Source organism: Artibeus jamaicensis, unplaced genomic scaffold, assembly GCF_021234435.1.
Source record: "Artibeus jamaicensis isolate MK-2021 breed Jamaican fruit bat unplaced genomic scaffold, CSHL_Jam_final scaffold_474, whole genome shotgun sequence".
NCBI lineage: Eukaryota > Metazoa > Chordata > Mammalia > Chiroptera > Phyllostomidae > Artibeus > Artibeus jamaicensis.
The window spans coordinates 49,001,395-49,026,352 of record NW_026522046.1 but is presented as its reverse complement, the minus strand read 5'-3'; the positions used below and the strand labels follow the sequence as shown (position 1 = coordinate 49,026,352).

Sequence of the window (24,958 nt, the reverse complement as noted above, 5' to 3'; positions counted from 1 at the left end):
AGTGTCCCTCTGTCCCATACAGTGAAGACGGCAGGTAGAGGGTGGGGGCTGGCCTCAGAGGGCCTGCTCTGTGCAGGGGGGAGCTGAGTTGTAGTGGTACATTATTTTAGGTAATTATCAGGTTGGCCAAAAAGTTCGTTTGGTTTTTTCCATACAGTGGCTCCAGTAGCGCTTAATTGTCTTTAACGTCATTTGAAACAATTTTGTTAGATTATATTGTGACACCTGTCATAGTGTGCATTTAAAAACCTTACCAAAATTGGTAAATTTTTGTGTGGCCCTTTTAATAGTAAAGATGGAAGAAAACATGCAATATTTTTGGCATATTATGTTTTATTATTTCAGGAGAGGTAACAACGCAACTGAAACGCGGAAAAAGATTTGAGCGGTGTGTGGAGAAGGTGCTGTGATGGATCAAACACGTCAAAAGTGGTTTGTGGAGTGTAGTGCTAGAGATTTCTCACTGGATGATGCTCCATGGTTGGGTTGACCAGCTGAGGTGACAGTGATCAAATCAAGACATAGAGAACAATCAATGTCCTACCACACAAGAGCTAGCCAACATACTCAAAATACCCAAATAATAAAAGTATTGAATATGAAAAAGTATGCCTTTTATTTTACGAAAAAAAGTATACAGACTTTTTGGCCAACCCGACATAGTAACAACTAACATAAATGCTGTTACACCTGTTCTGAGATAATACCTAGAAGGGTTACACCTCTTTTGGACTATACCCAGAGAACTGTCTTGGCTAAAATCTGGCAAATGCTCCCAACCCCTGATGGCACATCTGTGGCCTTACACGGTGCTGTGGACCCACCACAGACCTGCACAGACCATGAACTGTGAGAGGCAGAACAGGAAAAATGTTAAGCAGACACCCATGCCTGGTTTAGCATACACTGTACTGATGCAGGGCTAACGTAACGCAGCGCGCTGACTCTGATTCGGGATGCCCTGCGAAGACCCAGGCGCAGACTATAGGCAGAGACTGGAACGTGAACCTCGAATGCAGAAAGAGAAAACCAGGCTCAAGATCAGATGATCACAGAGTCACCGCCATGAGGATGAGTGAGAGGAACTCATGGCAAGACGAGGGAGCCAGGAACAAGACGGGAACTCAGCAGGGCACGCACCAAAATTGCCAATGAGGTACAGAGAGGGGGCTGCATGAAGGGACACCAAGGCCAATCCCAGAAATTAAAGGCATTTGCATGGTCAAATGCTATGAGGTTAATTAGGATGCAAACCTTGTACTTTCAGTATGAAGTGATACCAGTTTTTGAAAGTGATTCCCAAGTCCAACCAGTTAAGACATAAGTGGCAGGTGAGAAAGCAGAAATGCAATATTGGATCATTTTTCATTCATTCAACAAAATTTGAGAGCTTAGTGAGTGGCTCGATATCGTAAATTCAGTGTCTGGGCACAAGGAAGGAGACTGGCCTTTCGAAGCCTTACAAATGACCCCCTTCAAACAGTTCTTCCGTGTTAGGCACTTCACAGCTTAACATTTAAGCTTCTTTTTATAACAGATGCCATTTACATTCCTTTACCAATGTTATTTTTTAAATCTTAGCCCCGTAAATTCATATTTGATATAATTTATAAAGAAAAATACTATCGACAGATGCAGAAGTTTCAAAACTGGAGGCTTAAACAAAGTTACATTTTAAAAGCTCAATAAAAGGCATTAGTACTTCACTGACTTCTTCACGGTGCAAAGCCACTGCACAGGTCCCCTCGCATTTAGATCAAGGCCTTCGTTAGATGCAGTGACCTAGAGATCGTGCTGGAAGCAGCGCCCTTTACAGCACTGTGCACACGGACAGTGCTCACTGGGACGGAAACACGAGTGGCCTCTATGGCGAGGCAGATATTATAATTCCACTTTACAGATGAGAACACTGAGGTACAGGAGTTCAAGAATCTGCTCAGAGTCACACAGCTGATCAAGAGTGATTTCAATCTGCAGTCTACCGTTACCCAAAGCTCAAATTCCTTCCAACAAATACCCAACAATAACGAAGTTCTTTAATATTCTAATACATTAGCACAAGGGAATAGTGCAGATAGTAAAGACGATGAAGAATACACTGTGAAGTAAGAGAAAATATATGCATTTAGACCCAGTGAAGAGGCAATAAATACTAAAATATAATTGTTATGAAGGGGGTGGGCCCCAAAATCTTTTAAAACATTTTTTATTTAATTATTGTTCAAATACCATTTTTCTGTCTTTTACTCCCACCCCAGCCCATCCAGATTTTTTTAAATAACAAACAAAAAGTAGCACAGAAGTAAGGTGATTTTACTTCAACCCCGCAACAGGTTAGAGGAATCGCACCGAGTCATCACCTGAGCCTCAAGCCAGGCTGCAACTGAATGACTGAATAAGAATTAACCGTCACGCCACCGTGCTGGCCCAGACACTGGGGAAGCATCGCTCTTGTGCAGATCAAAAATTCATGGTTGAGATCCTGGCTACCCAGTTTCCGAAAACAGCACGTTTCTGTTCAGGTGACAGCCAGAACGCAGGCCCCGCAATTGACTGCCCGGGAAATCCTGGGAAACCCCTCCCAGGGTCCGAGAAACCTTCCTCTTCTGCACAGGGAGGCTCACAGCCCTGCTTGTTCAGGGGGTTGAGGGTTCAAGCAGTTCATTTACCAGCACGCAGTGCAGTACCCGGGCTGTCAAACTGGGCCGCAGAAGTGAGCCGAGCTGGGCAGGGAACACCGGACACACGGCGCGCCGGGGAGCGCCCGGTGCAGCACCCCCTCCGCGTGTGCTGTGCGTGCACACGCTCCCCCGCTCCGAGTGGAGCCGGAATTCTTACTGTGGGGTCGTGGAAAACAGACAGAACCAAAGGCAGTTAAGTATTCAGAAAAATTCTTCTTCTTCACAACTGAGGAAAATAAAGCCCACACCAACCACTGGTCACCTCTCAGTGAGGCAGAGAGTCCGCACACCAGTGTCCCACCTCTTCCGAACACGCGCTGGGGAACAGCAGCATTGCCGCGTGAGGAAAAACTGTCCCGCTGTTCCCAGACCACACACGGCAGTAGATACACAGGAGCAAAGGGGTGAAGACAACGCAGGCTGCAGTGTTTCCTGCCCAGTATCCCATCTCGGCCAGCAAACTTGAAAGAAAAACCTACCAGTTTTATATACAAAACTTGAAAGCTATAAAGCGTAATATAATTCCAATGAACTCTATTAATGAAGAAAACAAACAAACAAAACAGACGCCGTGGTTACTATGGAGCAAGGAAGACAGAACTGGTTGTGGAACTGGGCCCAAACAGGATGATTCTGGCCAAATGGCTTCAGCTGTCAGCCCCACTGTCTGCACACGTGAGAGGGATCCGTTGTTTTCTACTTCCCAGGTATTGTGATGGTGACACCAGTTTCTGCACGTGGACTGACCCGCGTTTCCCGGCCGCGGGGCAGGTGCCGCTGAGCCTCACTGGGCCGCCCTCTCCCTGCAGCCTGTGTATGGGTCAGGGAGGGGACGTGCGAACACCACCACAGAGAGCCACGTGGGGCCTCGCACGGACCAGCAGCAGGCGCCCAGGGGACGAAAGGCACTCAGCGCCTCCTCGGAGGAGGAAAAACAGAAATCCAGCCACAGACGTGAGTCTGACTCTCTGCTTTGTCACAAGCTGCAAGATTACGAGAAATCTGAGTGTGAACATTGTCCTCCCGCATGACGTATAGAAGCTCGATACACAAAGTATTCAAAAAATTGGAGCTGACTATTCATCTCACAATCCCTTATATCAACAAAGAAGTTTCGAGAGAAGATAAAGAGTGAGAATATTTGGCCACAGCACCTAGAGAATTCAGGGTTTTGGTGTTAGTCAAAGTAAAATGATACTGTGCTGTTCACTGGTGGCATAAACTCTGACAAGTTCAGTTAACCTTTCTAAACTTCGGGGACCTTTTACATCTGCAAAGCTGACTGGCCCTCACTTGCAGTCTTCGTGCTGTTCAGAGTAAATGAGACAGTGCCCAGAAACCTGTGGGCCCAGCGTGCCTGACCTGTGCCTGACGTGTGCCTGGCTCGGCAAGTGGAGCTACACAGAGCCCCGAGCAGGCCTGCTGTTCGGTGACCCGGCCTTCTCTGTGTTACAGCTACTACCCAAGCACTGCATGGAGCGTAGTCTTCTCAATGGTGAAAATGTTGCAGTATCGAAGACTTTTAGCCCTGGCTGCTGTGGCTCAGTGGATGGAGCGCTGGCCTGCGAACCAAAGGGTCGCTGGTTCGATTCCCAGTCAGAGCCCATGCCTGGGTTGCGGACCAGGTCTCCAGGTGGAGGGCATGTGAGAGGCAACCACACAGATGTTTCTAGCGACACAGGCTCAGCCGCTCATGCGCCCCGGTGGTCACCACATCCTCCCACCACTGACCCCAAATCTCCCCCCGACACTGCCTTCCGACACCGCTTTCCGGGTTTATCCCTGCTACTGGGATCCAGTACGTGTCTTTAGTAACACATTACAACACACCCTGCTGCGCACACGGCGGAGACCCACTACCCGCGGTTCGGGGACCGAGGCGCTGTGGGCAGGCTCCCCACGGAGCCTGTGGGACAGACCCGTCCTGCCCCCCCCACTCCCAGAGGGCACCTGCCCGCCTGGGGCCCACGCCCGCCCTCCTCCCAGCCCGCAGCGTGGCGTCCTCTCTGCTCCGGGAGCCCTGCTTCCACGGCCACGTCTCCCCCACTCCCCAGCCTCTCACGGAAGGGCCTCTCGGACTAGCGGGCGCTCATCGGGATAATGTGATAGTTAACCCACCCCTTCAGCTTAATCTCATCTGCAAATTCTCTTTGGCCACATTCGAACATATTCTCAAGTTCCAGAATTCAGAATCTAGAGAGGTGGGAGTGGCATTATTTATTATGATTATTTTTAATTTTTTTAGAGAGAGAGGGAAGGAGGGAGAAAGAGAGGAACAGAAATACTCTCGGTTGCCTCTCCTATGCGCCCCAACTGAGGACCGAACCTGCAGCCAGGCATGTGTCCTGACTGGAACTGAACCCACGACCTTTCGCTTTGCCGGAGGATACTCAACCCACGAGCCACACCAGTCAGGGCCATTACCTATTATTACTTTTTTTAAACTGCTTAATTCCTTGTTAAACTCACACCTACTACAAACTGCAACTCTTAAGGCTGTTTTCACAGGCATCTCTGTTGTAACTAGATGTCGCGCTGACTCTACTCCAGTTTCTGAGTCCGGAAGCGTTTCTCTGCTAATTGATGCCACAGCGGTTCCAATTCGCTTGGTATTTCATGAACCTGCTTTACACGTCTTCCCCCAACTCAATGGTTTTTTTAAATTAAAAAGAACAGAACCTACCTGTAGAATGACTTTATCTGCTATTCCTCGGACACTGCCAGTTAGCTAAAATTCACTCGGCAATACATCTCATCCTGCCTCCATTTTTCTAATTTATTCATGATGAAATCCTGACAATTAGCAGTTTATAGAGCTCGTTAGACAAAACACACTTTGCAAAACAAAGAAGTTTAATTTGGTCTAGTATAAATCATGAGTGAATCTGTTCTGGTTCCTAGTGACTAGACATTTCTAGAAACTCATAAAACTAACAACTGGCAGAGAGAAAAGTTACTGGCATCAAGCCTACGATTTCTGAAATATGTCTTTTTCTATTTTTTGAAATTGAGCTGTCAAAGCAATGAAAAGAATTAGAAGACTACTTCTAGTCTAAGTAATGTTTTTAACCTTTTAAATCCCTCAAACAAAATTTCCTTTCGGAATCTTTTTCAGTGGGACATTTACCCCCGACCCTCTCCCCTAATTAAAAACAAATACCTACAGAGTGACAGGCTGGTATTCAAAATCTCCCCCTACAGATGCAGATATCAAAGCGTTTAATCCTACAATTTTGCTTTTGTTCATTTGACCTAATATACCACATATACTGGCTTCAACCAAACCAAGAATTAAGTCCAACGTAACTTTAATGTTTATTACTAACATATAAACACTTCATGAATGTACACATCAAGCTTTTTCAACAAAACATAATTAGGAGAAAACTCTAAAATCATTTTCCTGCAAATATGCTCTGTCCACCTGATCACGGCCCAAAGGCGACCCCGTAAGACTCGCTGCGGGCACAAGTGGGTGCCAGGCGGTGCCCAGTCCCCTCCCCCCGCTGTTCCACGCCGTGTCTTCACACACACACATGCACACACACGCACGCACACACGCTCTGCCACAGGCTGTCAGAGCTAACACTTCCTCCCCGCCCACTGGGAAATGACCGTGATGAGGGGTGCAGGGGGGGCTGGGGGCGGCAAATCAGCCCCCTCTGCCAAGGACCGCTCTGCCCCTCTCCCTGGGAGCAGAGTATGAGTCAGTATCATGCACACACGCAAAGAAATACTCGTGAAACGGAAGAAGGTACAGAGGAAAGTAACTCGGTTAAGAGAAACAACCCTAATAACTGATGAACAAACACAGAAAGTCCAACCTCACTGACGAGCAGTCAGAACACGGCGATGTCATCCTGCAGTCGTCTAACTGGCCTAAGTCTAGAAGAGCATAAAGCAAACGGGACGCTCTGCTGATGGGGCCTGGTAGGGGGTTTTAATCTCAGGGAAAAGTTTAAAGCTATACAACCAACAACTAAAAAATGTCCAAATCTTTTATATCTAATACTTTTATTTCTAGAAATTTGTAAAATAATATGTTCTCAAATTTTCCATGATGACAATTTAAAATTAGAAAATAATGCCATGTTATTGCATAACCATACAAACTTCCAGAAACAAGTGGAGGGGAAAAAAGACAGAAATACTCTAAAATGTTAATGGTATTTGGTGAAATATTTTCTAATTTAATTTTGCCTTTCATCAACTTTAAAAATTTTTAAATATTTCTCTAAATATTTTATTTTCAGACAGAGGGGAGGAGGGAGAGAGGGAGAGAAACATCAACGTGTGGTTGCCTCTCATGCGCCCCCTACTGGGGACCTGGCCTGCAGCCCAGGCAGGTGCCCTGTCTAGGAATTGAAAGGGCCACTCTTTGGTTCGCAGGCTGACTTGACACTCAATCCACTGAGCCACACCAGCTAGAGCTGAAAAAAACAAAACTTTATTTTGTGTCTGTCTGAGACACAAAAGGCATTTCTCCTACTTTAAATACACACTTATAGAATCATCATTAGATCCAACTTATCCATGGTATAAACTTTTTTTAAGTTAATTATGTCTAAATCAATGGCTTATAAATCTTTAATAAAACTTCAAAATTACTTAAACAAGTTTTTCAAAGTAAGTTTAAAAATTTGCCCCATTAAAAATATAACTGAAGCTCTTGTGGATATAAAACCCAAATCTGTCCTGACCAGTGTAGCCCAGTGGGCTGGACACTGTCCCACAGAATGAAAGGCTGCTGGTCTGAGTCCCAGTCAGGGTGCATGCCTGGGTCATGGGTTTGGTCCCAGTCCAGGTGTGTGTGAGAGGCAACCGATCAATCAATGTTTTTTCTTTCTTCCTCCCTTCCCCTCTCTCTAAAAATAAACAAACCAAATATGAGAAATCACTCTTCAAAGGTATTTTTTGGTTGATATCTGTGTGTTAACTAACATACCCCTTTAACTGACAATATATAATTTACTCCCATGTAAATTCTATTTACATAGTCAAACCCTTTGAAGTCCAACTGTTTAACTGACTTCCACTTGCTTAGGAGGCAGGAAGACATTAACATGAAATATTCCTAAAATGGGACAAACTTACAAGGCTTTTTACAAAATACATACAAGTGCAATATACACTGTTAACACTAAATATGAACCCCCTGTTGGGTTAACTACGTCTACATGTACTTAAGAGAATGGGATACAGTAATGTAGCAAACGGCAGTTCAAACATCACCTGCATTATTTCCCACTTTTTAATCATATCACCAAGCCCTAACTCTGCTACCATTTACTGATGGCAGAACCAATTTTCTGAGTAATTTCTGCTGACCCGCTCTGTAGAGCGTGCCCTAAACTGTACGACCAACACCCTCCCATTTCCGTGGGTCTACGCCTCCTCCGCCTGTGCCCTTGGGACCCATGGCCGCCTCCCTCCGCAGCGCTTTGCCCTGCTGTGTTCCAGCCGCAGGCGTTTCTAGTCCTCACCTCCATCCCGGCTCACTGAACTGCAGTCAAGCCACAACTCCTTTTCACTTGCTCAAGAAACAGGCTGGAAGGTGATTTCAGAAAACGTCAAATGTTTCCTCCACACCATCACTCTGTTTTACGAGCACAGATGCCAGATTTCAGAATCACTCTCACTGCACCTCACTAGCGAACTCTGTGTAGCCCAAGGTACACGTTTCTGTGAATTAAGCATCTCTCTTAGACCTCAAGAGAAAAAATAAAAGTTGTTTCCAGGACAAACATCCATCTGACGAGATGAAACAAATAAACACCCCCACACTTTATGTGTTTCATCCAGACCCGGTTACTTCCATAAAGGTGCAGTGACTGGATCCACGCACACGCGTTCAGTCCCATGCACGGGACTGAAACAGAAAACGTTGGCATTCACAAAATCCCTCATCAACTAAAAATTTTAATTCCGAATATAAATTATAAAGAAAATATCACTGCCTAAGGGTGTGTCCTGAGTCTTAAACCTTGTACTACTGCATTACTGTAGATGACTTAAAAACTAACCAAACTTCATTATTCTTTTTAAAAATATTTTATGTATTTATCTTTAGAGGGGAAGGGAAGGAGAAGAGGGAGACAAACATCCATGTGTGGCTGCCTCTTGTGCGTCCCCTGCTGGGAACTGGCCTGCAAGCCAGGCATGTGCCCTGACTGGGAATCGAACCTCGACCCTTTGGTTTGCAGGCCCGCACTCAATCCACTGAACTACACCAGCCAGGGCCGAACTTCATTATTCTTAAACGTTGACATGTGCTTCCAAAAGCACACACTGGGGCACCCTACTGCCATGCTTCCCGTCTTACAAAAAGCTCTGTCGTGAGCCCTCTCACTCCATAAACCACCCAAAAGATGACAATCAGCCACACAAACACTTCTGAGCAGCCATCGGGGCCATGGGCTGGGCTCAGACAAATCTCAGAACGGCCATCCCTGCACCGTGACCTTGGACAATTCACACCACATTTCCAGTATGCCTACCTTTAAAGTGGAAAGAATATGAAGACATACATATAAAACACCTAATCCATTAGGCGGCATCTGGTTGGTATGTCACAAGCAAATGTAGAATTCCTTTCCTGTCCTTCCCTCCAAATGTCCCCAATGGATCTTGAAATAGCACGTAAAAACTAAAGATATCTTTTGAACGTAGAATTCATTATTAACAGAGCTGTTTAGTATTTGGCAGGTACTGTTTTAGCCTTCTGGAGCACAAGCTGGTGCCTTTCCCTGCCCCCCTCCTTCCCCCACAGGCAGCACCTAAACTCGGGGGGTGCCCAGGAGACTTGCAGCCAGGAGCAGTGGGCAGCGGCAGCTGGCTGAAGGCTCACCCTGACCCTGTCCCCAATGCCCCTTTTTTGTGACTTCCCAGGGTGTCCAAGCAGCCCAGCCAGTACTCAACTCTCTCCCATAACAGTCAAATTTCAGTTGGTGAACTCTTCCATCCTGAACAATGTGGTTCTGGTTCTTGACCAAAATTCTGGTTCTACGGCCGACACCCTTTCATGCTGGTGGTACCTGTATGATCAGGCACGCATGTCTCAGGAAACAAAAGAGATCTGATTTTCCAACGAACAGCTTCTTGAACAGACGTGCGGAACGAATGCAGCTGGAGAACCAAGGTTCCGCTGTGTTCTCAGAGAACCGAAGCAACCCTGCCCGGGCTCTCTCCTCTCGCTTCTTTTACCGCAAGTCCCTCCTCTGCATCACTGTCCCCAGCTTTACTAGAATACTCTCAAAACAGAAGTTTTAAAAATATTTAAAAAAAGAAAATCAGACCAAGCAACAAAACAATGAAGATAATGTGTTAAAGCCTAACAGTTTGTGCTGCTCTTTACATGCCTTTGAGATCATGTAGCATAAAACCCATCCGTGTGGAGCACGGGCGGCAAACACAAGGCCCTCCACCTTGTTTTCACCGCAGCAGCGCCGAGCTCTTGCCTGACTGTCATGGAGCAGTCACGTTTGCACGGTCCTGAAGTCACCGCGAGGCTGCCGTGCCCCAGTGGAAGTGAGTTCACACCCCTGCTCTAGAGGGTACAGTGCAGGGGTTTCTGCCACGTTCCCAGTTGTGCAGCTGCCAACACCACTTACTGTCAGAACGCTTTCGCCACCCCACCCGAAGAAAAGCTGTGCCCAGCGGTCACTCTCCCTTCTCCCTTGTCCCAGCCAGTGATCTACTTCTTGTCTCTATGGATCTGTCTGTTCTAGACATTTCATATATTTTTGAAAACCTAACTTTGTAAAATATACATTTACATTTATTAAGCAATGGTAAAATCCTTTATAAAGATTTGAACATATCTCCAACTGAACTCCAAACTTGACTGTTATTTCTCAAATGATTTATCATTCAGCATCTCTTAATGAAGCTGAACTAGATGATACATAACTATTAAAGCTTAAAAAATATTTTACCTGTTTCCTAAAGGCTTAAAAGGTATATTACCATAATTTCTGCCTTACAGGTTTCCTTGAGGCAGAACATCACAATTCTGCTTGATCTGAAATGCAGCCCTGGCGAAGTTCAAAGGGGGAGTAGAGCGGGACACTCGTGATCCAGTGCGCGGACCGGGGACACTGCGAAGGGAGGCTGAGGCCACAGGTTCCGTCAGCTACTGCTCTGGAAGGTGACGGCGCACCTGGGTGGAGCCATGGGAGAAACCCACCCAGGGTCAGGTAGTAAGTGGGTACGTTGTCTCTACACACGATAATAAAGCTGACTGAAAGTCATTTTATCATCGCCAAGCACCGGCAAGTCTAAAGAACAGCAAAGACAAAATTTGGCTGACTGGGGCTCTCGAAGTTTTCAACTAGCATGCTGTGGTGGCTGTTAAGTTCCAACAGTTCATGAGCATGGAATCTGCACGCTTTATTACATACACTTCAACAAGCAGTCTGTTCGCAGGCAGCGCCCCCGACACACCGACTCACGCGCCTCGGCACCAGAAGAGACCACGGAGGGTCAGAGCGGCCTGCACTGCCTGGAGCCCAGCGGTCTCCGTCCTGTGGTACACACACACACACACACACACACACACACGCACACCCCTGTGGACCCTGTGCTTACATAGCACTTCTGAAACACAACTGCATGCAGTTCTTCCAGCATAAATATTTACAAATACCCAGAATCAGCTTGGAACACAGGTACGATGAAACACAAAGCTTGAAGATCCATGAATAAAAGTTACAGAATGTCATCATGGTGAAGACTTCCCAACTATTTTATATCTGTTGCATCATGTACAGGTTTTTGTAGTTAAAATTTATAACAAGTGTGCTTCAATCAATTATGGGTGAAGATAAGATCTATAAATCTGGCTGTGTCTACTGAATATAATATGGGATGATCAACTTTGATGGTCACTGACAAATGCACAGAAGTTAAGGCCTGAGAATAAACTGGGGTATTATTATTCATTATTGTGACAGACCAGTGTGTGGACAAGTTTTTCTACCTTTTCTCCAAAGATATTAATGGAGTTTAAAAATATTAACCGTCTTTCTTCCCATTGTAATGTTTATTTGTAACTGGTATGAAGTTCAGGTTCCCTTCCTGGCTGATTCCATGACTGTTTCTGAAAACAATTTTGCTGTAAGAAGAGCAATGTGCTCAGCCCGTGAACAAAAGGGTCGCCGGTTCAAGTCCCGGACAGGGTACATGCCTGGGTGGCGGGCCGGGTCCCCAGTGGGGGGGGGGGGGAGTGTGAGAAGCAATGGATCGAGGATCTTCTCGATGCCCCATGTGCCGGGCACATCACTGCTCCACTGTCTCTCCAACTGGGATCGCTGACCCGCGTGGATGCACACCTGATCACCAACCACCCGGCACAAACGGTGACTCCGAGGAGGTTCTCGGACGACCCTCCCCTTTCGCCTGAGCTCTAATGACCGTCCATCTCATATTTTCACATCACACACACACGATGACACACCACTTTCTCAGTTTCTTTATCTCCTGTGTCATTTCACAGGATTTTACAAGCCAACTTTCCCGTTATCCCAGTCTTTCTCTGGACCAGTTCCTTATCATGTGCCCAGGGAGTTGTTTTTGAAACAAGACACTGTAGGAAATAATAATGGGGGGGGGTGGCGCGTACTCTCAACATGAACGTCAGTGATGAGCACCACTCCAGACAGCGGTGCGGGGCCAGCTGTCCCCTCCCAATGTGAGGGCGGTAACTTTTCTTTCTTTTTGTCTTTTTAAGACTTTATTTATTTTTGGAGAGGGGAGAAGGGAAGGGACAGGGAAAGACAGGGAGAAAAACGTCAATGTGTGGTTGCCACTCTTGCGCCCCCCCCTTACTGGGGCCCACAACCCAGGCATGTGTCCTAACTGGGAATCGAACTGGCAACCCTTTGGTCCACAGGCCAGTGCTCAATCCACCGCACCGCACCGGACCGGACCACACCAGCCAGAGCTGATCGGCTAACTTCTAAGACCCCCCAGATTCCCCGTGGTGGCAGGGTGACACGACCGAGGGAGGCCGGGGGACCCCGCGGCGCTCCGGCACCCGCCCTGCTCTCCCATGTCCCCTCCTGTGCACTGTGAGCCTTGCCCCACATCCCTGCGTCTCTGCAGACAGACCTCGGATCCGAGCAGCCAAAGAGGAACGCTTCCGGGTGACAGAGAACTTCACGAGGTGTCCTCCCCACGTGATGGGGACTGCAGACGACGATCACACCCAGCGACCAGCAGGTAAAAAGTACATAACAGCCCACACAGACCGACTTCCAGCGAGAGCATCCCGGAGCGGTTCAGCTCCTCCTTCCCCATCACGGCGGCTCCTGGCAGACGCCACTCCGCCGCTAAGTGCGCCAAGTCCGAGCCCTACGCGAAGTGTTCATCTGGCTGCCTTCGGCCCGACTTGGACGGGAAACGGACGGGGTGAAAGTGCCGACTCCCGCCTGCTCCTCAAGGCAGTGTCGTGTGCACACACCTCGGGCCGCAGTTTCAGAACAGAACGCGAGGGTCCGAGCTCCCCTCTGGGTCTGGGAGGTGCAGCCGCTTCCCGCCCGAGGGAGTCGCTTCCCGTTCATCCCCTCTCCCCCCAGGGTACAGCCCTTTTCCAGACACTGTCTGGTGGACGTGATGCTAGAGACGGAGGGAGGAGATGAGAATTTCTACCTCACGAAGTTTAAACGAGATTTGCAAAGTGGAAAGCATCACTCTTCTCACTGATTTTTTCTTTCGAAAACATCTGTCATTTATGTTACTGTGTAGTGGGCTTACTGTTATTTTTAATAAATGCAGTTCTCAGCTTGAATTTCCAATATGGTAAATATCAGCTCACACGATCCATAAATACAAAAGCTTTCTATGGTCCTTAACTTTTGAGTTTAAAGAAGTCAAAATCCAAAGTTTGAGAAAAGCTGTCCCAGAGAAACTCTTACACAAGACGTTTAAGAACATTCACTACAGTGTCTATGGCAAAAAATGAGAAATCACCTGTTTATCGACTGGGGAAGCAAACAGAATGCCGTTTATTCCAAGGCTGCATACTACATGGCCATGAGAACGAACTAAATCTTATACAGTTAATGTTTGAGCAAAAACCCATTTCGCAGAATATGCACAACACACTACCCACGTGTATCGAAACACAGAGTGTTGTCTTTTGTTTATGCACCACGGAGACTGATAATCCGTCATCTGCCTCTGACTTGGGGGAGGGGCTGTGTGGGGGGGAGATATGTTCCTTTGGATTTAGAGAAGATTGACTGAATGCTAAAAATGCAATTGCTAGATAAAGAAACTCCATTTATAAAGTCGGTCATTCAGCAAAGCTACCGAACACCAAACTCTTCACGCTGAGGAGTGTGTGACCCTAACAGAACACAACTGAGGACTGGCCACAACTGCTCACTGATCCTGTTCACTCCTCTTCAGGGAGACAGCCCCTCTGACCTGGCTTCCCCGCTCCTTCCTTGAAGCACAACTTTGATCTCTGTGACCCGCCCCCTTTCCCTACTTGAAACTGCACTTTTCCAGACTTGCCCCGCTCCCAGCCCCTGGAGACCAGGGCTGGAGGCGCCCCAACCCCAACATCAGGAGGCCTGGTCAGTGCCTAGGGCACCAGCCACTGCTCTTCCTTCTCCTCACCCTTGAACTCTTACAGTCGAACTTCTAAAGAAGACCCGGTGACATTCACTACCTTCCTTCATCGTCCACATCCCCACTTCACCTCGGACTTCAGACCCCACCACCCTCCAAATGTCCACACGGCTTTCTCTTCAGCTCCGACCTGCGACCACTCCTGGGACGCCGCGCAAAGCTCCGCCCGCGGGCAACAACGGGAGGCTGCACCTGCAGTCCAGCCCCAGCCCGCCCGCCCTGACCATTAGGTAGCAGGACACTGCTAACGCCTTCCAAAGTCAGCTGCCTCACCTGCACGTGGTGTCCAGGTAAGGCCGCACAAGTACTGACTGGGCAAGTGCACTCAGAGTGCCCGAGTGCCGTAGATGCTTATTAAATATAACCCCCCCACGTTCTTCTTCAGGGCACACGGGAGAGTGACTCCTGGGTGTCCCCCTCTATCACTGGGTTTGCCCAAGTTCAAGTGCCAGATGCCTACTGGAGTGCCAAGAATTTCCACAGGACTTCGCTCAGACCCACACACACCCCTGCGCTGCATGCACCGCGGGGGCTGCTGGACCGTGCTAACCACACCGCGGTGTGCCCAGTGCCTGGAGCAGGACACCAGGTGGTCACCATGCCCAGCGGAGGCTCCTTTGGCCCACAGCCCCCTCCCCTGCGCGCCACTGCTGACCAGCCAAGTCCAGATCTGACTGGCTTCTCTTAGCTGAGCCCCAACCCGTCGCCTGTCCCCAACCCCCCCTCCCCTGCCTTCCACAATGGGTACCACGAACCAAGCCTCTTGATCACATCGCCCACGAACACACAACCTTCATTCACCCACAGCCTAAAAGTGGAGCTCCGACACTTCAGGCATCAGGCCCCACCTCCTAGCCATCCTCACTCCCCAGCAGCCTCTGGAGCCCACTGCCGGCTCGTGTGCCCCACCGTCACCGCTCCCCGTGGGGTCCCCTGTCCCAGGTCCTCAGTGCTATCCAAAGGCCCCAGGGAGCCATGGTATGGGCGTCCTTATGCCTGATGGCCTCTGTGAGACCGGACTCCCAGCAGCGGGGGTCCCGTGCTGGGCGTGCCGCAGGCGGGGCTCTGCTTTGCAGCCGGGAGGCACTCTGAAGTCTGTGAGGGTGAGATCTGGGAGACCGGAGGTCACGGGTAACCAACACCAGGTCGTGAGTGGTGAGAAGTAATAGCCGAGAAGCACGTGGGTCAAGATGGGTCTGAAATCAGACTAACTCCCTCAGAAGACCTTTCCTTCAGAGAGCTGACACCGTCCGCCTTGCTAATTCGACATGAAGTCCTCACAGACGGACTAGGAAGGGGAATGAAAATCGGGGGACACGAGCAGTAATCGAATTCTCATGTTGCACACCTAAAAAGGCTAAAATACCACTTCCGTTTTCCAAGGACTCAATGTCATTCCTAATTTTTTTGAAGTAAAAACAACTCATCACACTTTTCCAGCACACGCTTAACTGCAACTTCCATGGAGCCTGAGTGAGAATTAGATACTTCTCAGCACTGAAAACCCTCCTCTCTTCCCACCGACAATTTCCCCCAAAACTATGCAATCGGCACCCCCCCCAGCTTCAGTCCCGCATCACTGGTCCCCAGATGGCAACAGGGGGCAGCTGTCCCCTTGCTTGCTTCTCCCACCCTAAACCCTTCCTGTTTCCTTGTCCACCGCTTTAATAAATGTCCTTTCAAAGTAACAACAATTCATTGTTTTTATCTCGGGAAAGAAGTGTACTCGGAACCTTTAAGCCACGGTTGAGCCACTCGTACAAACTCACTCCTTGCACCGCACCTGCCAGTCCCTGCCCCAGGGAGGGGCGGGGGGCAACCAGCCAGCAACTCTGCCCAGGAGCCGAGCCCGCGGAGCCGCAGCCACAGTACTGGCCGGAACAACAGCCCAGTCACCCCGCGGCGCGGTCTCTGCCTAAGGAGCATAAATGTGGAGCCACGACACTGCCTGCCCCAAACCAACCCGACCCTGAACGTCAGCTGTAACTGAAGAATAAAAAGGTCAAACAGGAGCCACTTCCCCAGACCGAAAGCTGCCACTGCTGAACTTGGCCAGCAACGTCGGACGGCGGGCCCGCGGCCACTGGGACACCTCCAGGTCCCCAGTCGGAGACGCACCGTTTCCCGGGCTCGGCTCCCGGGCCCCGCGGACAGCTCGCCCCGCATATCGGAAGTGCGATGGGAGGAACCCCGCAAAATCTCGTGAGAGGCAGCAAGTTTTGAGCGCCCCATCAAGACACCCACAACCGCTGCAGCTGGCTTTTTACATACCGGCTCTGTCTCCAGCATTTGCAAAAGGAAGACTATCCACCCCAACTCATGACAATGGTCCCCACGCCGGGACAGCGTTTTAAATCACCCGGGCCGGGCGCCCTGCCCCCAAGGCTCCGACCCACCATTGCGCGGGCCGCGCCGCGTCCGCAGGAACTGGAGGGAAAGTGGAGCTCGTGGGTCGCCGCGGCTCCGGGACCGGCAGGGGGGTCTCCGCGGGGTAAGGCCGGTGGAGGGGGAGGGGGGGAGAACGGTGCGCCGAGGCCGTTCTCCCGCGGGCTCGGGTCGCTCATTCAACTTCTCAGGTGTCTCGCCGGGCTCGGAGCCCCCGGGGGCGCCGTGCGCGACCGGCAGTGACGAGGAGCACCCCCGTCGTGTACAAACTCCACTTACCAACCCCACTTCCCACGTGCGCGAGTCCCGGGTCGGACCGGCTCGCTACCAACCGGCTCCGGGCGCCAACCGCCTGGGATCAGAGTCCAGCGGCCGCGGCCCGGTAGCGGGAGTCGGGACCGGCGGACGCTCCCGCCCCGCCCCCCACGCACCGCTCTCCGGTCCCGGACGCGGGCAGTCCCTGGCTCCCGAGGCCACCAGTGGGGCTGCGGCCGAGCGGCCGGACGAGGGGCCCCCGCGGCCGGGGACGCGGCCGAGGTCGTCGCCCGGCGTGGGGGAGGGGAGGGGTCGGCCCCGCGGCCGCTGCCACCTCCCGGGCCGCAGGCCGCCGCGCGGGCCCGGCCGCCGGAACCGGAGCAGGAAGCGTCCCCGCCCGAGCCCAGCTTCAAGCCCGCCGCGCGGGAGAGCCGGCGCCGGCCCGCGCCCCCTCACCTCCTGGTTGAAGGCGTTGACGGCGTCCATGTTCGCGCTGCGGCGGCGGCTCCGGGCCCGCCGGTTACATAGAATCGCGCAGGGCGGAGCGGGGCCGCGGCCCGGCCGGGCGGGGGCGGGACCGGAGCGGGCGGCGACGGCGGCGGGGCCCGGGGCCGGGGGCCGGGCAGGAAGCGGGGCGGCGGGGCGGGCGGCGGCGGCGGGCCCCTCTCAGTGCCGTTCGGGGGCTGAGGAACAAGAGGCGGCGGCGCTGCGCCCTAACATGTCCGTTCGGTGGCGGCGGCTGCGCTTTGCGTCTCGCTGACACGGCCCCCGCGCCCTCACGCACTGGCCACACGAGCCCGGCCGGCGAGCGGGCGGCCTCTCTCAGCTTCTCGCCAGCGGGATGGCGGCAGCGGCCCGAGTCCACGCCGCGCGGGGCACCCTGGGACGGCTCGGGCCTCCCAGCGCTTCCGGTGCCCGCGCCGGCCCCGCCCCGCCGCGTCGGCCCCGTCCCCGTGCACGCCGGCCCCGCCCCGTCCTGCGCGCCAGGCGGCGGGCGCGGAACGCGAGCGAGCTGGGAGCTTTCCCGCCCGCCGCCGCGGGCCTGGGAGGGGTCCCAGCCTAGAGCCCGCGTCCCGTGCGGTCGCCGGAAGTCGCGGGTTGCAGCTCCCGGAGGCTGGCCCCTGAACCCTGCAGCGTCCCCCGGGCTATTTCCGAGTGCCATTCCGTCCGTGCTGGTCCTGCGCCTGGCCCGGTCCTGCGGGCGCGGAGCCGGGAACAAAGGACTTCACCCGGCTCGTGGACGTGCTCGTGCCGGCTCCCCCGCAGCCTCTGCTGCGCAGCCCCGTGTGTGTCGCAGTTGTGCGGGTTAGTCTTTGCGAGCTGAAGTGCGGAGAAGGACACACGGGCCCAAAGGAACCCTTGTTCCGTGGAACAGCCTTGTGCCATGGGAGGGGTGGACTTGCTAAACCCTGATATCGCCTCCCCAGGCCACCTCGTTTCTTTTTTGATGGAAAGGCTGCCCCGATTCACTTCCCCTGAGTATTTACTGTCTTCCAGGCGCTGGGCTGGGTTCTCGGCACATGGAAATAAAAGATCATTTTTCTGCCTTCGGACAACCCAGGTTAGTGGAGAGGATAGGCAAATGAGCAGATAATTACTGAAGCATGTTAAGTGTTAGGGCACAGCCCCTGGGGAACTAAGAAGAAAGGCATCATCCAACTAAAAGCCCAGTAAGGCCGGAGGAAGTGGCACCTGAGCCGCATCTGGCAGCAGCAGCACTGGGAGAAGCTGTTCCATCTTGAGCTCGATGAGAACGGTGGCATCAGCCTCCCCGGGGAGGACCGGCTGGAGCCTGGGCTGTGATGTGGACCTGGAAGGAGCGAGGAAACCGGGTCCTGAAGGGCCTCGGGGCCATTCCAAGGAGTTTGGATTTTGTCCCCAAAGTAGTGGGGAGCCACTGAAAGCTTATAAGGGGGGTGGTGTCATGCAATGTGTCCTTTCAGAAGAGAGGAGTGGAGTAGTAACAAGAGTGGGGTCAGGGAAGGAATAGCCCTAGTCCTGGGGATGTGCTGGGGGCTAAGTCCCTGGAGCTAAGAAGGAGAGACAAGGTCAGATATTTAAGAAGTGGGAAAGGGGCTGTGAGATTAAGGAAGAGTGAGGCTTCAAGAAAGATGGTCCAGGTTCTGGTTTAAATGATGTGGATGGTTGGGTTTATAAGTCAATGTAGGGGATCCAGGGGGAGGAGGGAATGGGTGTGAGGGAACAGGATGGTGTTTAATACTCGTAGATGGTTCACATGTGCCAGGGTCTATCTGACATGCTACTCTGTGTTATTTAATCTCCGTAACGGGCTTCTGTGTGAGGTGCCTATTAGTAATACCCCTGTGTTACATTTGAGGAAGTGAGGCCCCATTCGGTTAAGTAAAGTGAATTAAATGACTTCCTTCTGGGACCTATGGAATTTGAGCTGCCCCTGGGGCAAATAAGTGAGGATGTCTAGGAGGTAGTTGGGTAAACACAGGTGGAATCCGGATGGCTGGCTGAGAGGCGGTACAGATCTGGGAGTCATTAGCACACAGCTGGTATGGCAGGGGCTGAAACACAGGGAACATAGGTGTGTGAGGGGTAAGAGGCAGGAAGAGGAAGGGCACCAGAGAAGCAGTCAGCCCCTTCCATGCTGAAGGTAGACTGTTAGCAAGGGAAGGCCCAGCAGGTACGCTGGGTGGAGTACAGGAGCAGAAGCCAAGTGCTCTCGGGAAGGCGGCAGGAGGCACGTTGCAGAAACCTGGCCAGGAAGGCAGTGTGTAAGGGCAAGAGCTGTGTGATGCGGGGGTGCTTGTTTCTTTCAAGATAAGACGAATGCACTCTTAATTATCAGAGCAACAGAGTAGATCCCAAATATTCTCTCTAGACCTACCCATCATCTACTTCATATCGATGCCTTCTTATCTCCAGCAAAACTGCCATTATGTTTTTGAGAACCCATTTCACTTCTCATCTGTAGGTGCACTGACATTGCATCAGAAAGTGCAGGTTTTCATGGGTCGACCTTGCCTTTCTGCATAATTCGCTGTCTGCCATTTGTCTGAGATCTTGCATCCTGTTTCCAACCTCTTCCCAGGGCACAACCCAAGTCTTGCCATTCCCTGGACAGGGCTGGGACCTGACACAGGCCAGGCTTTGCTCTCGTGGACAGCCCCTTTCTGCTCCTCCAGCCGGGCAGGCCTGTTTGGCACCTAGCTGACACTCAGACATCAGCTCCTTTTAGTCACCAGCCATGTGCCCAGCACCTCCTGCATGCCAGTCACCATGCCGAAAGCTGCCCGCTCCTCTCCGGCCAGAACAACTCCTCTTGGACCCGGCCCAGGCACAGTTGACCTTGTGTTGCTGTGATCTGACTCGCCCCCCCACCTTCCGCCTCCCTTCTGTGAACAGCAGGGAGGCTTCCACCTGGATGCACAAAGCCGAATTGGGTCCTTCTCCCCCAATTCACATATGCCGGCGTCTCCCCTCCTGTGAAGGGGGAAACGGATTTGGCTAAGAACGGCTGCGCTCTGATGCTGGGCTGGGAAAGGGGCTGGGCGGGAGGTGGTGATGGGGGCTTCGAACAGTTTGCATGGGAGGCTTGACGCCTACCGCTGTCGGGCTTTGTGTGGCCCTGGGGTCAAGTGAAGGGGGACGTGTTCCATGTGCCGTCCTACTGAGAGTTGAGTGGACAGGGAACGAGATGTGCCTTGTACGATCCTTGTGTTTGAAGTGGATAATTTTGGAGGTTCTTTTCTGGATAGGGTTGGTTTTTATGTCGATCATGCTTGGGAGGTCTTTTAAGCAAGTCGTTTGGGGAATGCATGTTATTAGCAAGGAATAGCCCTACTCAGGGCTTTCTACCGTTTTTCTGTTCAGAAGATGGCAGCATCACCTCTCTTTTGCTTGTTTTTAAATTGATTTGAGAGAGAGAGAGGAAGGGAGGGAGAGGAAGGGAGGGAGAGGAAGAGAGGGAAACATTGATTTGTTGTTCCACTTGGTTGCCTCTTGTATGTGCCCTGACTGGGGATTGAACCTGAAGCCTTAGTGTATTGGGCAGGTGCTCTAACCAGCTGAGCTACCTGGCAGCATCATTGCTAGCTGCCCTGGGACACTTGCTGCACCTCTGCACAGCTACTGCTGGACTTTGGTCTCTAGCTCTTCAGGCAGACAAGTCACATGCTCTAATAGGAAGTTTTGGGCAAATGACAAAAACTCTGCAGGGCTGTGCTTTGAAAGTGAGCAGCCGTAGAAGCAGAGGAATGCAGCCTGTTAAAAAGATGGCCAGGCGACCGTAAGTGCAAGTGGCTGATAAAAATCAGCAGGACATTTCATTCTCTCAAAGGACAAGGGTCTAAACAGACTGTGTGTTCATAACGTGGGTGTGAAGACATATGTGGGTTGAAGAGTCATTCCAAACAAACCCGTTTTTTAAAAAGAGTAGATGAAATCCCGAGGAAAGCAAAGATGACATTCAACAAGTAACATTCTTGTTAACTAACGCCCCGGCTGGCTAGCTCAGTTGGTTAGAGTCGTCCCGGGGCGCCACGGCTGCAGGTTCAGTCCCCCGTCAGCACCTACAAGAGTCAGCCAAGGACGCATGAACAGGTACAACGACAAATTGATGTTTGCCTCTCTCCTTTCTCTCTCCCTTTCTCTTTCTCTAAAATCAACGAATTAAAATTTTAAAAAACGCTTGTTAATTCCGTGCCTTTCACATGTGACTCCATTCTCTTGGAAGATGTGCTGGCTACGGTCCACGGACGGGAGTAGAGAGTAACTACAGAGAGGACACGTCTCACCTCCGCCAGGTCCAGCGTGAACCATCCATAGGTGTGAATTCTAGAGTAGCCAGGGTCTTTCTCATGCTTCGTCCTGGTGCTTCCTGGGGCGAGTATAAACTATGACACTGCACAAGACCCCTCTTGTCCCCCTGGGCAGCCTCCTCCCCTCCCTGAGCACTCACCTGACCCCCTGTGCCCTTCCGCCTGCCCCCTTCTGCATCTGAAATCTCCCGGTGTACGGCTGCATTCCCCAGCACCCACCGGGAATTCCCCGTGCCAGCCTCCGTCTCCCTCTGTGCTGCCGGGGCCGAGACGGTGGTGCAGACGAGGAGGCTGCCGGGAACCGGGTGGAGCTCAGTGCCCACTGAGCTGATGGGACTTTAGGGACTTTTCATTCTCTTTCTAATTTTTCAGCACTTTCTACACCCCCCGAAGAAAGCATGTATTACTTCTGTAGCCAGAAAGAGTAAGCTCCAAAAGAGAGAGAGAAAGGGAAAAGAAAGAAGGAAGGAAGGAAGGAAGGAAGGAAGGAAGGAAGGAAGGAAGGAAGGAAGGAAGGAAGGAAGGAAGGAAGGAAAAGAAAAAAAGAAAGGACTCAGGTTTGTGCAGCAAACCTGAAGGGCTTTGGACAGGTAGCCTTGGCTACAGCAACAGCATGTGAGTGAGCACAGGAGGGGGTGCTGGTCAGGGCTCTGCAGAGACACAGACCATGAGGATGGAAATATATATATTCTTCTATGTACCCCATTTACATATGTGTATGTATATTATATGCAGTTATATATGTGGAGACTTACATACAGGTTAAATCTGCCCTCTGCCGTTGGAGAATCAGGAGAATCGAGAGCTGGTGGCCAGTGCCTGGCAGGAGACGGGAGGACCAGGGAAGCCAGTGTTGGGAGTCGAAGCCCGAGGGCAGGAGGTGCAGTGAGATGGCGCAGCTCAACCGGTGAGGCAGGAGGACAGGAGCTAACTCCTCCTTTCGCCACGCCCTGTTGCACTGGGGCCCTCAGCGGTCAGACGTGGGCCACCGGCCCTGCAGAGGGTGGTCTGCTTCCCTGGGTCCTGCGGTCCAGCCCATCTCACCCAGCCACCCCTTCGCAGAAGCGACTCATGGTTGGGCAGTTCCGTGGCCAGGCAAGCTGGCCTAGAACACGAACCACTGCAAGAAGCTAGCAAAGGAAAACGGTTTCTCCGGGCTGTTTCTTGTCTTACTTAAGCACAGGGCTCTAAGGTTCTTTCTTCAAAATCGGAGGTATGAAACTCAAGCCTCTACTGAAGTGACCTGTCACCTTCCGAGACTGAACAGCCCGATCGAGTGTTCATTCGTCACTCCCAGAATAAAGGCGGGCAGCCGCCGAGGACCCGGGTGGGTGGGCAGACCGGACAGGCCGGGCAGGCGGGACAGGCCGGGCAGGCGGGACAGGCCGGACACCGAGGTGCACAGGCGCAGAGAGCGCCCCCTACTGAGGTTCTCGGGTTTAGCCTCTGCGTCGGCGTTGGGCACATTTTCAGACGCACAGTGGCCATCAGCATGCAATCATGTCTTATCTGAATAGAGTTTTACTTTTTTCTAGCCTGCTGTTTTCTTATCTGTGCAGATGAGCCCTCCAGTGCGGTGTTGACCGGGAGTGGTGAGAGTGGACACCGGGGTCGCATGTGTTGTCTCCGGGCTAGACAGCCTTTGCCGCTGCTCAGGCTGAGAGCCCCAGGCTGTTGGACCGGTCAGGAAGTCCCCTGCCACTGGTGTCTTGAGCGGTTTTGTTCTTTTTTTTTTTTTTTTTCCTTTTAAATCGTGGATGGGCCCAGGCTGGTGCAGCTTAGTGGACTGAGTGCCAGACTGTGAACCAAAGGGTCACCAGTTCAATTCCCAGTCAGGGCACATGCCTGGGTTGGGGGCAGGTCCCCAGTGGGGGGCGCTCGAGAGGCAACCACACACTGATGTTTCTCTCCCTTTCTTTCTTCCTCTCTTCCCCGCTCTCTAAAAATAAATAAATAAAGTCCTAAAAAAATAAATCGTGGGTGGGTGTCGAATTTTGTCAGATGTTGTTTTCGTGTCTACTGAGCTATTCGTCTGGTTCTTTTATTCTGTTAATATGGGGAATCACATTGATCAGTTTTTGAATGTTTGACCAGCCTGCCAGCATTCCTGAATAAACCCCACTGGTCTTAGAGTACCCTTCTTACACGTCACTGGATTCCGTTTGCAAGGATTTTGTCAAGAGCGTTTCCTCCTGAGTGATACTGATCTGTCGTTTCCTTTTCTTGTGATGGTTCTGCTGTCGGAGTCGTCTGTCCTCATCCAATGGGTTAAGAAATATTTCCTTCTCCATTTTCTGAAGGCATTTGTGTAGAATTGAGAGTATTTCTTCCTTAAGATTTTGTTAGAGTTCACCAGTGAACTCATCTGGGCCTAAGATTTTCATTATAGAAGGGTTTTAATAATTCAGTTTTAAAAATGTATATAGGGCTCTTCTGGTATTTTATTTCTTGAGTCAGTTTTTTGGTTTGTTTCTTTGTTTGTTTTAAATAACACAAACTTGGCCTCTTGTAGTTCTGGTGGGAGGAGTCTAAGAGCAAGCCGTCAGCCGGCCGCCTCCCTCCTGGAGTCTCTCGGGAGAATGCACTTCCCTGCCTTTGCTGCCGCTGGACGCAGCCGCTGGACGCAGCCGCTGGACGCCGAGGCTCCTGCCCTGTCTCCTGTCCCTCCAGCCTCCTGATTTCGTCACCTTCCTACGGACTCTCTGTTGATAACCTTTGATAACCTTCGTTTTCTGAGAAATTTGTCTATTGAAAGGTTAACGACTTATTGACTGTTTTTCACAACAGTCCCTTCTTGTTCTTTTCAAGGCCATGGTCACACCTCCTCTTTTATTCCTCATGTTGGTAGTTTCTGTGTTGTCTTTATGGTTTCCTCGTACTACAGTACAGTTACAGGTTCATCTCGTATGTTGATCTTTCCAGAGGCACAGCCTTTACTTTTGGTGATTCACTGTGTTGTTTGCGTCCTTTCTGGTTCACCGACTTTCACTCTTTGTTATTTCCTTTCTTCTGCTTGCTTTGTGTTTAATTTGCTGTTCATTTTCTAGTTTCTTAAAGTGAAAGCTAAAATCATTGATTGGAGATGTTTTTCTTTTGTAATGTAAGCATTTAAAACTTACAACTTCCCTCTTAAAATTTTGATGTGTTGTGCTTCCATTTCTATTTAGTAAATCTATTTTATAATTTCCCTTGTGATTTCTTCTTTTATCCATG

The 24,958-nt window shown here is 51.1% G+C and overlaps 2 protein-coding genes across 4 annotated transcripts in view; one reads left to right on the top strand and one right to left on the bottom strand.

Moving 5' to 3' along the window:
- Positions 1–17,832, bottom strand: part of SCAF4 (SR-related CTD associated factor 4) — a 53,899-nt gene extending 36,067 nt beyond the window's left edge. For all 3 annotated transcript variants that reach the window (XM_037161310.2, XM_037161309.2, XM_037161311.2), the window contains exon 1: positions 17,412–17,832. In XM_037161310.2, coding sequence (XP_037017205.2) covers positions 17,412–17,441 — 30 coding nt within the window. In that variant the 5' untranslated portion in view covers positions 17,442–17,832. The remainder of the gene's footprint in view (positions 1–17,411) is intronic.
- Positions 17,440–24,043, top strand: LOC119060958 (translation initiation factor IF-2-like). The gene is made up of 6 exons (XM_053657942.1): positions 17,440–17,684; positions 17,782–18,260; positions 18,453–18,516; positions 22,539–22,652; positions 22,929–23,072; positions 23,305–24,043. Exons 1-6 carry the CDS (start codon positions 17,440–17,442, stop codon positions 23,306–23,308), a joined length of 1,050 nt encoding a protein of 349 aa, XP_053513917.1. The 3' UTR covers positions 23,309–24,043.
- Positions 24,044–24,958: the final 915 nt, after the last annotated feature.